Source organism: Lotus japonicus, chromosome 1 (assembly GCF_012489685.1).
Source record: "Lotus japonicus ecotype B-129 chromosome 1, LjGifu_v1.2".
NCBI lineage: Eukaryota > Viridiplantae > Streptophyta > Magnoliopsida > Fabales > Fabaceae > Lotus > Lotus japonicus.
This window is the reverse complement of record NC_080041.1, coordinates 7,994,295-8,008,184: the sequence shown is the minus strand read 5'-3', so window position 1 is coordinate 8,008,184 and position 13,890 is coordinate 7,994,295. Positions and strand designations below refer to the sequence as shown.

Here is a 13,890-nt window from a genome sequence, read left to right as displayed (position 1 = left end):
CTCACTTAACTGTTGTTAAGAGGATCCTCAAATATCTGAAAGGAAAAGCACTTCTGGAAGCTGCCATTTCCTTGGATCAAATCTTGTCACGTGGTCAAGCAAAAGACAGAACACAATTGCTCTATCAACTGCTGAAGCAGAATATGTCTCAGCTGCCACATGCTGTACACAAACCATATGGATGAAGAATCATCTAGAAGATTATGGGTTGTCTCTGAAGAAGGTTCCTATTTATTGTGACAACACAGCTGCTATCTCACTCAGCAAGAACCCCATTCTACACTCAAGAGCAAAACATATAGAGGTAAAATATCATTATATTCGTGATCATGTTCAGAAGGGCACTCTATCACTAGAGTATGTTGATACTGACCATCAGTGGGCAGATATTTTCACTAAGCCCTTAGCAGAAGATAGGTTTTTATTTATTCTTGAAAACCTGAACATGGATTTTTGTCCAGAGTAAGGTTTTCTTCAGAACTTATGACCATGGTACCTCTGAAGTCATCAGATGTTACCTCTTTCAGAAGTTACTCGATCAGAAGCACTTAACCCACTGGTTAAACTTCTGTGGTAGACAACAATACACGTGTCACTTCATTTGTGACATAGCTCCTTGAGTCGCGTGGTATATCTGCTATAATGATGATGTCTACTCTCCTCTACTATGCTATTTTCAGACTATATACTTTATAACCGTTGATCTTGCTTTTAATTTCTTAGAAAAACTGTCAACGGTTACCATTAAACCCACTATATGCACTATCACACACGATCTCCCACTCACTTACACTTACGGTTTTGAAACTCCCGTGTGCATTGCATTCATTCATACTTCTCCCTCCAACATTTCCCCTTTCTCTCTGAACCCTAAAACCTCATCCTCTGAGAATCATGGGAAAATCAAGGAAACCTAAGGCGAATGTTTCTGCTGCTACCACACAAACTGCCAAAGATCAGGAGAAGCAAAGATTCGAGGAAGCTCAGAAGATTCTGAATGCACCAAATGTAGTCTCCTGTGCAAAGAAAGTGGAAGAACTGAATGTGTGCTGCGAAGCAAGAGTTGATTTTGATAATCTTGCTCAACAAGGGTTTGATATCAGGAACCAAGTCGAGTTGCAAGGATGGTCTGGGTACTTCAACAGGCTCGTTGGTCCAATCTATCACAAATTGGTTGTCGAGTTCTGGAAAAATGCAGTGTGCAACGACTACTACGTCGTCTCCCATGTACTGGGCAAGAAAATTGTGATCTCTGAAGAATCTATTGCAAAGCTGCTGGGTATGAAGTTCCAGGAGGGAAAAAGGATCAAGAATGTTGAAGCAAATGTTGCTGGAATGAGGACCATTGTCAACAAGGCGCTCTATGATAACTGGTCTTACGAGAAAACCAAGTACAGCTTTAAGGACTTGAAGTCTGAGATGAAGATTTGGCAAAAGATCTTCATGCACTGCATTCACCCTAGAACTGGAGGAACTGATTACCTGAATGCAACTCAGAAGGTAATCATGTACTACATTTCAACTGGTGAGCTTATATGTCTGCCATTCCTACTTTTCAATTATCTGAAGGAGTGTGTGGAAAAATCAAGGACCACAACTGGTTCTGAGAACAAGAGATTCATCTCCTACATTCCGTATGGAAGGCTACTGTCAGACATCTTCGTCCAAAATAAGCTTGTTAAGACTCTATCAGATCTTGAATTACACGAAGATCTGACCACGATAGTTGGTGATACCCTCAATGGCACAAAGTTGAAGAAAATGCAGATCATTGAGAAGATCAAAGTAGCTCCCAAAGAAGACACTTCTGCTGAAGTTCGTTAGAGGGATTATCCCATTGATGACTTTCCTATTTGGTCCAAGAAGGACAATCCAGCATACATTCTGGAATATGTAAGGATGCTTAGAAGTCAAGGTGATCCAATCACCCTTACAGAATTTGTCAACACTCTTCCTGAAAGTCCTCATAATCTGGCTACCAGGAAATCCAAGAGAGCAACAAGCAGCAAGCCCTCAGATCCTAAGGGCAAAGGGATTCTGATAGAGGAACCTGCAAAGAAGAAGGCTGCTTCCAAGACTGTAATCATCAGGGAACCATCTCCTGAAAGGCCTCTGAAGAGAACCTCGACTCAACAGCAACAAATGTCTGATTCTGAAAAATCAGAAGACACATGGGAAGATTCCTTAAGTGAGGAGACTGAAGATGAAGACAGGCCTCTGGCTAAGAGACGCAGAATCATTCTTGAGGAAGAGGAAGATGAGCAGGATGACCATGAGATCATCCAGAATGTGATTCAGGGTATAAGGGAAGCTTCAGATGCTGAAGAATCCACAGATTCTGATGAGGTACACTTGGTAAGAAGAAGAAAGCTGCCTCTGAAAGGTCCCCTTCAGCAGAAAGAGACAGTTGCAGAACAAGCATCTGAACCAACTTCAGAAGTGCAGAGAGAAAGAAGATCTAAACGCACTTCTGATCCAGTAAGGGCTACTAGTCTCACCAGAACCTCACCCATCAGAAGCCCCAGTAAGGTAATTACTGAAAGCATTAATTCCGATTCTGCTTTAGTAGTTATACCTGAACAACCCCTGCCTATATCTACTTCCATGCCTACCTTAACCCAAACAGCACCCACTCAACCTGAAACACAACCTCAAACACAAGTTGCACCTCAAGCTCCTACTTCATCCATCCAAACAGCTACCACAGCCATCCCTTCCACTCCAATTTACACTTCAACCCCATCCATCCCAACTGAACCAATACCTCTCTTCAATTCCTTCATTCAAGGTATTGTTCAACATGAGGCCACTCTGAGAACCTTAGTTCAACAGTTCTCTCCCAAGCCTGCATCCACTCCACACACCTTCCTCATAACCCAGACTGGTGAGATCCCTGCTGAGAAAGAAAAGGAAGATGATGATGTCCAGATCCTTGAGCCGCCCTTCAATGTGAAGCCCCTTCAACAAATTGCTTCCAATTTTGAAGATCGGATTCCAGATGCTGCTGAGACCTCTTATGTATCCTTGTCCAATTACTCAGCAGTCAACTCACAGGATCTGAGCTTCACTTCACCTGAGAAGACTGTCAATTCAAGGCCAGATACTATCTCTGAAGCTGAGCACATGGCTGAATCAGATCACTCAGGCTTCGAGCAGGACCATGAGATTAATTTGACTCCTTCTGAGCACATGGAAGAATCAAATGCTTCAAGCTCCAATGCTGCCAGAATTCCTCAGCCTGTTCTGACCCTAGCCACCTCCTTCCATCCTCAGAATCTTACTCAACTCATTCAGGAGTTTTCTGAAGAGGCCACCAGAAGACTGAACTGGCTGTATCAGGTAACTGATAATCAGTTTGATGCCTCTCTTGTTGATGGTCTATGGTCTGCCTTTGAGAGATGGTCATAAGGCAAAGGTCATGCACTTCAGAAGCAGCTTAGCAGGGAGAAAAGACTAAGAGTTCATGATGCATCTGAAAGGGCCTATGAGCAAAGGCAGAGAGTGCTGCACAAGGTGTGTGAGCCTCTGAGAAGAGCTATGGTTGATAGACCATGTGTTGTCTCTGAATGTACCTCAGAGGATGTTGAGATGCCTTCAGTAGAGGCAGAAGAAGAAAGCACAGATGGTATAGTCATTCTGGAAGATGCAGATATTCATGAGGTTGAGAAGCAAGGGCCAACTCAAGTTGATACTGTCATGACTTCAGAAGCTGAAGCTGCTACTCATCCACAAGCATCAGAAGTTCCCACTTCTGCTCCAGCTCCAGAAGTTACCGTTTTAGCTGCCCGGATTGACAGGATTCAGGATGATCAGCAGAGGTTATTTCAGATGGTTGAAGAACAAGGACGTGTTCAGAATGAGCAGAGCAAGCAGATCGCAGAGTCCTCAAGCAAAATGGAAGCCATCATGAAGTATCTTATGGACAACCTTCCCTCCTCTTCCAAGCCATGAATCCCCCACATCTATCATGCATGCATTTATTCATTATGACTGAATTTATTTTATGCTGACTATGCTTAATTTTTCATTCTCTGATTCAATGCATCGTCCATTTAGTAACTCACATGCGTTTATGATTGATAAGTTTTATGCATGTTTTTCTGTTACATTTTCTCCTTATAATCTCCGCATTCCTTCTTCTCCATCACAACGCAATTCACTTCCCCATCACTCTGTTCCATTCCTCCTTGCTCAAGAATGACTACTGTCAATTTGATTTCTGAACTCAAGACTCTGGTATTCGACCAAGTCTTTCCATGGAGTGTCAATCTATCTTCTTCCGAGATCTCTCAAGCTCTTGAGAAGATTGAGCATCTTCTCACCTGTTGGCTCACTTCTCATCAGACTCACTGTCTTCAGAACCTTCAAGAAGTTCTGAATGACCTCCTCCGTCTGACCAATCGTTGGAAGGACATTGAAGATCAGTTCCAGGGCATTTGCATGCTTCTGGAATATGAAGAAGATCATCATGAAGCGGATCCAGAGGCGGTCCAGGAGAATATTGTCTTGAAGGAGGAACTGGCTACTCAGTTAGCCTCAATTGATAAGGACATTCGTCCTCTCCACCTTCAACTTCTTTCCATGAAGAATTCTAGAGCGTTCCTATGTATCTAGGATTAGTCTTCTTCATTCCTCTCTCTCCCTTGTACTTCTTCTCCATTCAATAATAATAACATATTTTATTTGCATCATTTCCTGTTATTGTTCTTGTTGGTTTTGTTTTTCACTCTTTTTGATTATGACAAAAAGGGGGAGTACATAAATTGGTTTTGATAAATTTTTATATTACATAAAACCAGTAGAGGAGAATAAGTATCATACTTATAGCACATAGATATTGTCAAGCGTCTCAGATAAGGAATACATTTTTGAACTAATCTTGCTTCTGACGCCTTATTCCAATTATATCTAGACAACTCTATGTTATTATGTGATATACGCTAAGTTCTGAACCATCACTTCTGATGAGTATACATCCATTCAAGCGTAAATTCTGATCACATAACCAGACTTCGAATCTAGATTCATCACAAATTCATCAAGTCATAGATTCAGGGGGAGTCAGGGGGAGACCCTTGCTCAGAATCAAGTTTTAACCCAGATTCAGAAAGAGCATTGCAAACCGTTACACAAGATAAGTTTAATCTCTGATCCATTCTCTCTTGTGTATTCAGTTTATTGTGTAAAAATTGTTCATCAAAATACTTGTTTTGTCATCATCAAAGGGGGAGATTGTAAGATCAAGGTTTGATCAGTGGTTGCATCTCTATATTTTGATGATTACAATTAAGGTTTGTGATGATGAACAATTGTGGTACCCTAACGTTTGTCTTTTTAAGTTGTGACAAACAGGTTCTGAATCTGACTCAAGCCTATTCGTTCAGAAGAAGAAGAACCAAGGGTTACTAAAGAGAGAGCCATTTAATCTATCATGTTCGTTCTGAACAGTGACAAATACTTCAGAAGCTCTGAAGATGGAAGCTCTCAAGAAGCTCTGAAGAACTCAAGTCAGAAGTTCTGAAGACCAGATGTTCCAGTGGAACGGTCCAGAAGCAGAAGACTCAAGTTCTGAAGACTTACAAGAAGTTGGTTCTGAAGACCCAGGCTATTCTAGCTCTGACAATCAGAAGTTTTGAGGAACCTGTTCAGAAGCAGAAGTTGCATGGTCAGAAGAATCCAAGCTTCAATCTGACGATGATCAGAAGCTTCATCAACGTTCATCTGAAGCTTCTTCATCTCAAGTCAACTGGTGAAAGGACAGGTCGCTATCATAGTACAACGTCGTACAAGTCTCAGTCTGTCCGCCACCTACCTTGTACAGCCTAGCAGTCTGATATTACAGAATTGCCACTCCAACAGATAAAACCCTAGCAACGGCTACATCACAAGTCTTGGAGTATATAAAGGCTGAAGAAAGAAGAAAGAAGCCAAGAAACTTTGCTGAAAATATTCAACACATCCGAACCATTCTCTTAGCAATATTTCTTCACTGTTCTTAAACTTCTGAGTTTACTATTCGCTTGTTAGAAGCACTTATTGTAAACCCGAAACCTTTTACATCAGATTGTAAAGTTCATCAAGAGACCAAGGTTGGTCGGATCTTGAGAGGACTGAATCAAGGTTGATTCAGTATTTAGCTAGTCTTAAGAGGATCGGTAGATCAGCTTCTTAAGAGGATACTAGTGAGAAAATCAGTGTACTGTTAGTCACTTAGCAGATTGCAAAGTGCAGTTGTAACACTCATTGATTTTAGTGGATTGCCTTCATCAGAAGAAGGAAGAAATCACCTTCACAGGTGGACTGGATTAGCTTGAGCTTTTATCTCAAGTGAACCAGGATAAAATACTCGTGTGCTTTTCTTCTTATCTTTCAACACTTAGTTTTTATCCTTGAGTTTTGAAAAGGCCAAAAGTTTACCCCAAGATTCAAAAACTCTATTCAAACCCCCCCTTTCTAGTGTTTTTCGCACCTTCAAGGTTTTCTCAGGAGAGGTTCCTGAGTGGATTGAAGAGATGAAAAGGAGTATATGAAATTGATGATGATCAAGGAAATGATATAAATTAAATTTGCTTGAACTGGTTAAATGCATGTTTTCCTACTCCCATGCCCCATTTTTTCAATTTCATTTGTAATTTCCACGTGGCAGGTCCAAAAAATATATTAAAAAAAAGTCAAATAAGCTCATTTAGTTAGTTTTTTAACGTCTGACTGGAGGAGGGGTAGACGATGCACTGTTTGAAAACATGAGGGGTAGAAACATCGACAAAAATAGAGTAGGGACAGAATTTTCACAAACTTGAAACATCAGGGGCCAAAAGTGCTTTTTAGCCTTAATTTTATTATTAAAAGTATTACTCCCTCCGTTCCAAAACTATTGTAGTTTTAGTTTTTTTGTTTTGTTCCAAAACCATTGTTGTTTTACATTTTCAAAGCACTTTATCTAATTCTCTTTCATTCATGCTCTCATTTAATATTGTGTCTTCCAAGTACCACCTCTTATTTCCACCAATCACAATTCTCACAAATTAGTTGACCAATGATTTTCATTCTCTCTCTTTCATATAACTCATATTAAATAAGGGTGTTTCAGTCAAATTATAACATCAATTAATGAACTCTTAAACTTAGTGAAAAAATTAAAACTACAATAGTTTTGGAACGGCGGGAGTAATACAAAGGAAATGTTCCACTATTTAATGCACTTAATGTAAATGAGTGCAAAAAACTCAAGTCTACGTTACATATATATATAGATAGATAGAAATTTTTTAATTTTAAAACTATTTTATCTAAATTATTTGTTAATAAATACTATTTTCTTATTGAATTTAATTTTTAATATTTGTAAAATACAAAACTCAAGTAAATTTTAAGTTTATGAATGTTATTATTTAATGTAAGTAGTTGAATAGTTTTTGACAATATAAATATTTTAAAATTTAAATTTAATATTGTTTAATATATTTATTACAATATTTTTATTTGTTTTGATGTTTTTAATACAATGCAACACTTAAGTTTTGCTTATGTATTTAATGCTAAAACTCAAGTGTGCTTTATATATATAGATAATAAAGAAAACACAATTACAATAGTAACTGTCATATTCATTACTTTCAAAAAAAAAACTGTCATATTCATTAGTGGGGATAAGGTTGGATGGAGGAAACTAACTTTGTTTTTTGTGGGATGTACATGACAAAGTAGCTAGGTCAGCATTTTCAAGTAATAATATAAAAAGAAAAAAAGAAAACAATAGACTATACAACTATACTATACTGACTAGTGCAACCATCCCTGCCAAATCAACACCGTGTTCCGGTGGTGGACGCTGGCGGAAGACGGTGCAGAAGAAGGTCGCCAAACCGCACATAATGCCGACCACGATCGCTGCTATTTTCAACCAGTCCTTCAGCTGCGTCTGAATGCTATCTGGTGGTAACGGTGGCGCTGGGCCATAGAGGGGCACGGTGGGTGGCTCTATCGGCTGGTCGAAATAGGGCGGTGGTGGTGGCTGGTAGTGGTAGAAGTGATAGAGGAGTGGTGGTGGCGACGGCAGCGGTGGCTGGTAATAAGAGGTGGGTGCTGGTGGCGGTGGCTGGTCGAAGTCAGAGCGATAGGGGGTGGTGGTGGCGACGACAGCGGTGGCTAGTTATAAGAGGTGGGTGGTCGTGGCGATGGCTGGTCCAAATCAGAGCGATAGGGAGGTGGTGGTGGCGACAACAACGGTGGCTGGTAATAAGAGGTGGGTGGTGGTGGCAGTGGCTGGTCGAAATCAGAGTGATAGGGAGATGGTGGTGGCAGCGACATTGGTAGGAAATCATAGGTGGGTGGTGGCGGTGGGGAGTTGCCACAATCGGGCGGAGGTGGTGGTGACAGTGCGGGTGGGGGTGGGAGTAAGTTGCGTGGTGAATCGGAGTCGCGTGCCGGTGGTGTCGACAGGCCCTGGGCCACCTTCATCACCGGGAGAAAAAGCAGCAACAACAGTAGGAGCATCAGTTGAGAGGAAGAAAAACGGAAGAAGAAGAAGAAGAAATGGAACAAGTAACAGAGAAGAAAACTTGTCGTGAGTGGTGCTTGGTGAAAGGTAAGAAAACTATCTGAGTATATATTAAGGAGTAAGGAATCAAACACACTTACATTGCAATTTCCTCAGTACTAATTTTAGTAAACCTGATTGTTTTTCAAATTATGATTTTCAACGTGTTTTGACTGTTCATACGACCTATGTGATTTTTCTTTCTTTTCTCTCTCTTTTTTTCTTTCCATTTTTCTTGATCTTTGCCACTCTAACATTTGTACAATCTGACACCTTGAGCTTGGTTCAAGGGGGTTTAACTGCAGGGAGCACTACATCCGAGTCAAGCTGTGAAGCAGTTAGGCTTAGCTGCAATGTCTTGGTTGAGATGTTAAAACCTCTCAAGGAAAAGTTACATGAGGAAATGGGTTCTATCAAATGGGAGACCCTTATTCTTCAGGTAGATTCTATTAAATCAAAGAGTTTATTTTAAAATTTTAATGACTCCAATCTTGAGGAAGAAGTAATTGTTTGCTAGTTCTGGACGCTATCTCGTGGAAACAGAGGCGCTGGGCCACAGCGGGACACAATGGGCGGCTCCATCGACGGTGGCAAGTAGAAGTCAAGGTGACAGGTGGTGGTGATGGCGACGACGGTAGGTAGTAAGAGGTGGGTGGTGGTGGGAAGTCGGCAAAATCGGGCGGTGGTGGTCAGCAGTAAACTGTGGATGGTCAGGGTCGCGTATAGATATTTTGCGGCCTAAGGCGAAAATGCCAGAGTAACTTTCTTTCGACCAAAATCTTGAAAGATTTAATATATCATATAAATTATCAATTTTTATATTAATCTTTTAGTTTTTGAGCTGCGAAATTATTTATAAGAGTTTTGTAATTAAAATATTTCGTTTTCAATAGATAAAATAGTTAACGTATTTAATCTAGTTTATAACATTGTTGACCTTAAATACGACTTGTGCAATCTTAATTTTGAAAAACTTATTTCAGCCGTAGCAACTGTTACATGATTGACACTATCAGACAATACACACGAACGCAACACGCAACGGCAACACGCACGCAGCACATACACATACGAAAAAGAAAAAACGGAAGAAGAAGGTTTGTTGTGACTTGTGAAATAGAAGAAAAAGATGGAGTATATATTCAGGACGAGCATCAAGCACAGCTGCATTGCAATTTACTCAGATTACCAATTTTAGTTTACTTACAGAATAATAATTGTTCCTGAAATTATGATTTTTCAACGGGTTGCCTAAATAACCCATGATGAAAATTGGGTTAAATCACCCTTTGCTTAGGTGCATCAATCATATTGCAACATGTGTTTTTATATTATCCACCTCAATTAATTAATATTTTTTATTTTACATTTTTCGTAATATTAATTTATTAAATAATTCAATTGCAAAATGGACCTATGAATTTAAATAGTAGCATAAGAATCATTTCTTAAAAAAAAACTCCAATCCCCATTTTCTTTCACGCTTTCTTCTCTAAATCTGATGCATACCAGAGACATAATTCAGGTCTGGATCAGGCTTTTATAGATGCCCTCCCAGTCTTCTATTACAAAGAGATAATAGGCTTGAAAGAGCCATTTCATTGAGTAGTTTGCCACCGTGAGTTCTTGCAACAGGATAAGTTGGGATTGCTCCCAATCTGCAACCATAAATTTCACATTCTCGCATATACACACAGTTACTGTCTAACTCAATATGTCCTCGATGCAGAGGGACTCTATCCATCTGGTTTTGCATTTGAGAGAATCGTAATATGAGCTTGGAAGAAAATGAGAATTAGGGATTTGAGTTTTTTTAGAAAGGAGTTATATGCCATTATCTAAAATTATAGGTTTATTTTGCAATTGAATTATTTAATATATTGTTTTTAAAAATGAATACTTTCTCCCAAACACTTAACCAATCCATTCATTCACGCTCTCTCAAAAAACCTCGTGACTGACTCAGAAACCTCTCGACTCTCACATGGCCGACTTCTCCAACTCATGCTCCGCCGGAAGAGGAGCATACACCGCCGCTCACAACAAAACCGACTACGCCTCCTTAACCGGATTCCGCCGCACCACACCTCCCGAACCGGACTCTCCTGACCAGGTACATCTCCTTCTTCCTAACCTAGAGTTTCTTCATCGATTTGAGTCTTCTCGAATATGCAGAGACCCACTGTTGAAGTTACTGGTCACAAGGCTCACGGTCTTGTTTCTCAACCTGGATTTGAACCTCGTTGTTCTTCCCTTCGCGTGTCTGACTCCTCCCTTTTCTGATTCTCCTTCTCCACCGCTCGTCGCTCGCAAACCACCACAAGCTTAAGGGAAAACTCGTGAACCCTCATCCTCCATCGTCGGTTAACGAAAACGGAAATTTCTCAGGTAATTGAAATTCTTCTTCTTCCGTTCACCATTTATTTTGCTAGTGAGACCATTGTTGGTTTTTGAGTCTGGGTCGTCGAGTGTGAGTTTGAATTGGTAGAGGTAGAGGCCTTTTTGGTTGAGGGAAACGACAGGAGGAATTGGAGTTGGTTGCTCATTGTGGCACCGAGCAGTGATTGAGAGTTGAGAGCGTGGTGGATTCATTTATCTTGAGGAAACATGTTGAGAGAGGGAGTGGGAGGGAAAAGCCTAGGTGCTGATATTATTATTGGATATAACATATGCAAATTTGACTTGCCATATCTTATTGAGGTGTTGATTTAACTTTGACATTAAATAGTATGCTTAGAGGTGATAGTTGGAAGTTCTGAGCTTTTTGGTTATGATTCATGTTACAATTTAATGTGTTCTTTTCTTGATTTCAGAGAGCTGCCACCTTGAAAATAGCAGAATTTCCAATTTTGGGCCGTATCAGGAACAGTAGAGTTCGAGTAAAAGATACAACTTTCTCATCAAGGTAGAGATATAGTCACTTGTTATGTAATTGTCTCCCATTATTTTTGTAGTATACTATTTGTATTTCTGGTATTATGTGGGTTGGTAGGTTTCATTTAGTTTCATCAAATTTTTTGGAAGCAGGATTTTGGTTCCACAAGTGATTGCAGTCCTTAGTACAACATTCTATGTCCCTATTTTTTTGTGAATTTGGGAATAACTTTGTTTATCCTTCTATGTTTTGGCTTTTCAATTAGTTCAACCCCTTAGTGATACTTGCTGGTTTTGCAGGCAGTTAGGGACCAGGGAAAGTAAAGAAGTTACAGTTGAAGGGAGAGTGCAGTTTGATTTGCTCCAGGTTCTGTCAATATTTAGTTTTGCTCTAATCAGCTGATGCTTGAAAAATTGAAACTTATTGCGAAATAAGTTTATTCGTTATTTTTTATTTACAGGTTATGCAAAGAGACTATATATTAAGTTCTTATTCATTGAATTCTGTCTCGGCTCACTTCCTTTATGAGCAGGTAAAGTTTTGCTTTTAAGCAATGATATTTATTCTTCAAATACAGCTGGGAACTATTTATAGGTCTTGAATTAATTCGAAGGAACATTTCAGAGAGAGCGTGGTGGATTCATTTGATACTGTTAGAATATAATATAAAACCATTAGAGAGTGTGGTGGAACTATTTGATACTTGTTGAATATACCAATTTATCATTGTTTGCAGCTGTGAACAAGGGAGTTTAAGTTTGAGGGTTTATCATGTTCTTTGTTGCAATTAAGTAGTATTTTTATGCTGTCAACTTTCACTCTATTTATGTCATAGTTATTTCAGGGATTCTTTTCTATCTTCCTAGTTTTTATATCTATTGCAGTCTTCCCTTGGTACTATATGTTTCTCTGTTCTGATTTTTTAAGTGTGTTTTTTTTATATATGTTCTTCTCCTTCTTAGATTGATATGTGGATGTACTTTTGTGGCAGTCTTCTTTTGGTTACTATGGTTTCTCAAATTAATGGACAGATTAGTAGGTGTTTTTTATTTATCTTGTGTGCTATCATGGTGTTAAGCAACCCCTGCTGCTTCAACTATTACTTGAGTTAGGAATGTATGATTTAGATGCAATTTGGTTGCTGAAAAGTGGTACACATTTGAGCTGATATCATTTTGAATTCAAGTTTTATCTGCATAATTCCACTGCTGATCCAGTTTTGGTAGCAATTAGTATTCGCTGAATAAATTTAGTTAGACATATTGGGTTTGGACGTCATCTGTTGTGTTTGAAAAAATACAAACTATGCTTTAAAATGATGTAAGTTTGAGATCATGATTTATTTTCATTCTATACCAGATTTAATCAAAATTTAGTCTTCGTGTGGCATAGTTCACATGTTGTGTTGTTTCTTGAAAAAAAAAATCTCTTTGTTCTTCCATGTTGCTTCCCCTTGAATTTCACCTCCTATATCTCTTTGTTCTGTTATTGTGTTTCTTATCTTCCCCTTTAATGTGAAAGATTGTTTGCAGATAAAATACCTTGGTGAGGATGGTGAGAATGTTCCTGTGGCTGGAGTTGTAGCTGTTTTCTCTCCTTGGGACTTTTTGGTTAGTATTTTGATTTTAAAAACAAAACTTATGCAGGACAAATGGCATTGATTAATGTGCATATGTTATGAAGTATCACCCCGATCTATCTTTCATCTGAATTTGTCTGTGTATCCAATCGAATATGTGTGTGTGCATAGACATTAAATCTTTAAATAATATAGTCCTCTATATGACATTGTTTCTTGCCCCCTTCTTTATTTTGGTTGATGTTTTCTCTTTAGTTTCCTAGTTTGCTTGTCTCTTTTTCTTTAAAAAAAAATGAATGTTACCAAGAGAGCACCATGGCATAATTGAGTATTTGAGTTACCAACTCATGCTGATTTTGATTTCCTTTTTGCTTATTCTTCAAGGTGGGCAAAGCATATTAGAAAGCTGTCAAGTATTACAGGTAAGGTTTCTTAGTTTCCATCCATTGCTCTGTTTCCATTAGTAGAAACAACTGTGTTGTGGGCAGCAAGGGGCTTCTGTAATACATTTTATTGTATAATGTGCTTTACTAAGTCCATGCAGAGAAGCTTAGGTTATAGTAATTTTCATTTCTACTTTGATTGAATATTATCAATGTTACATATTTTTAACCTATCACATAATTGTTTTCAATTCATGTAGGTTCTGCATCATAAACAATTAAATTCCACAAGGCATAATTATATTGAACTTAAATGGCATGTTCGTTTTGGTATATAATATTCATTCTTCAAAGTTAGGACTTATTACTATGTACTGAAGCTATGAAATTAGTCAGTTCACTGCTTAAAATAGAGAGGGAAATTAGCGACGGAGTTTGTCCCTCTCTACCATTGATAAATTAGAGAGGGAATGGATATTAAAATGACAGCTAGTTAGCGACGGACACTTCCGTC

At 38.9% G+C, this 13,890-nt stretch overlaps 1 protein-coding gene and 1 long non-coding RNA gene across 4 annotated transcripts; both read left to right on the top strand.

Annotated features, from left to right (window-relative positions):
* The first annotated feature begins 7,764 nt into the window (after positions 1–7,764).
* Positions 7,765–9,868, top strand: LOC130731570 (indole-3-acetaldehyde oxidase-like). 2 transcript variants are annotated; one of them, XR_009016746.1, is made up of 4 exons: positions 7,765–8,587; positions 8,830–8,978; positions 9,057–9,296; positions 9,523–9,868. XR_009016746.1 is itself a non-coding variant. In XM_057583854.1 (3 exons), exons 1-3 carry the CDS (start codon positions 8,536–8,538, stop codon positions 9,179–9,181), a joined length of 300 nt encoding a protein of 99 aa, XP_057439837.1. In that variant the 5' UTR covers positions 7,765–8,535; the 3' UTR covers positions 9,182–9,510. The 2 variants fall into 2 exon arrangements, 1 of the variants encoding a protein (XP_057439837.1); XM_057583854.1 differs by lacking the exon at positions 9,523–9,868 and having other exon boundaries at positions 9,083–9,510.
* Positions 9,869–10,472: 604 nt separating this feature from the next.
* On the top strand, positions 10,473–13,690 carry LOC130731569 (uncharacterized). Of its 2 annotated transcripts, none has more exons than XR_009016745.1 (6): positions 10,473–10,927; positions 11,353–11,444; positions 11,714–11,780; positions 11,875–11,946; positions 12,947–13,024; positions 13,378–13,690. It is a non-coding gene; the product is annotated as an uncharacterized LOC130731569 (long non-coding RNA). The 2 variants fall into 2 exon arrangements; XR_009016744.1 differs by having other exon boundaries at positions 12,936–13,024.
* Positions 13,691–13,890: the final 200 nt, after the last annotated feature.

Excerpts from the sequence above, each read along its gene's own strand:
- LOC130731570 (XM_057583854.1), top strand. The coding sequence starts at position 8,536 with ATGGAACAAGTAACAGAGAAGAAAACTTGTCGTGAGTGGTGCTTGGTG. Across the intron at positions 8,588-8,829 it reads TGAGTGGTGCTTGGTGAAAG|GGGGTTTAACTGCAGGGAGC; the intron begins GTAAGAAAACTA and ends GCTTGGTTCAAG. Across the intron at positions 8,979-9,082 it reads GGGAGACCCTTATTCTTCAG|AGGCGCTGGGCCACAGCGGG; the intron begins GTAGATTCTATT and ends TCGTGGAAACAG.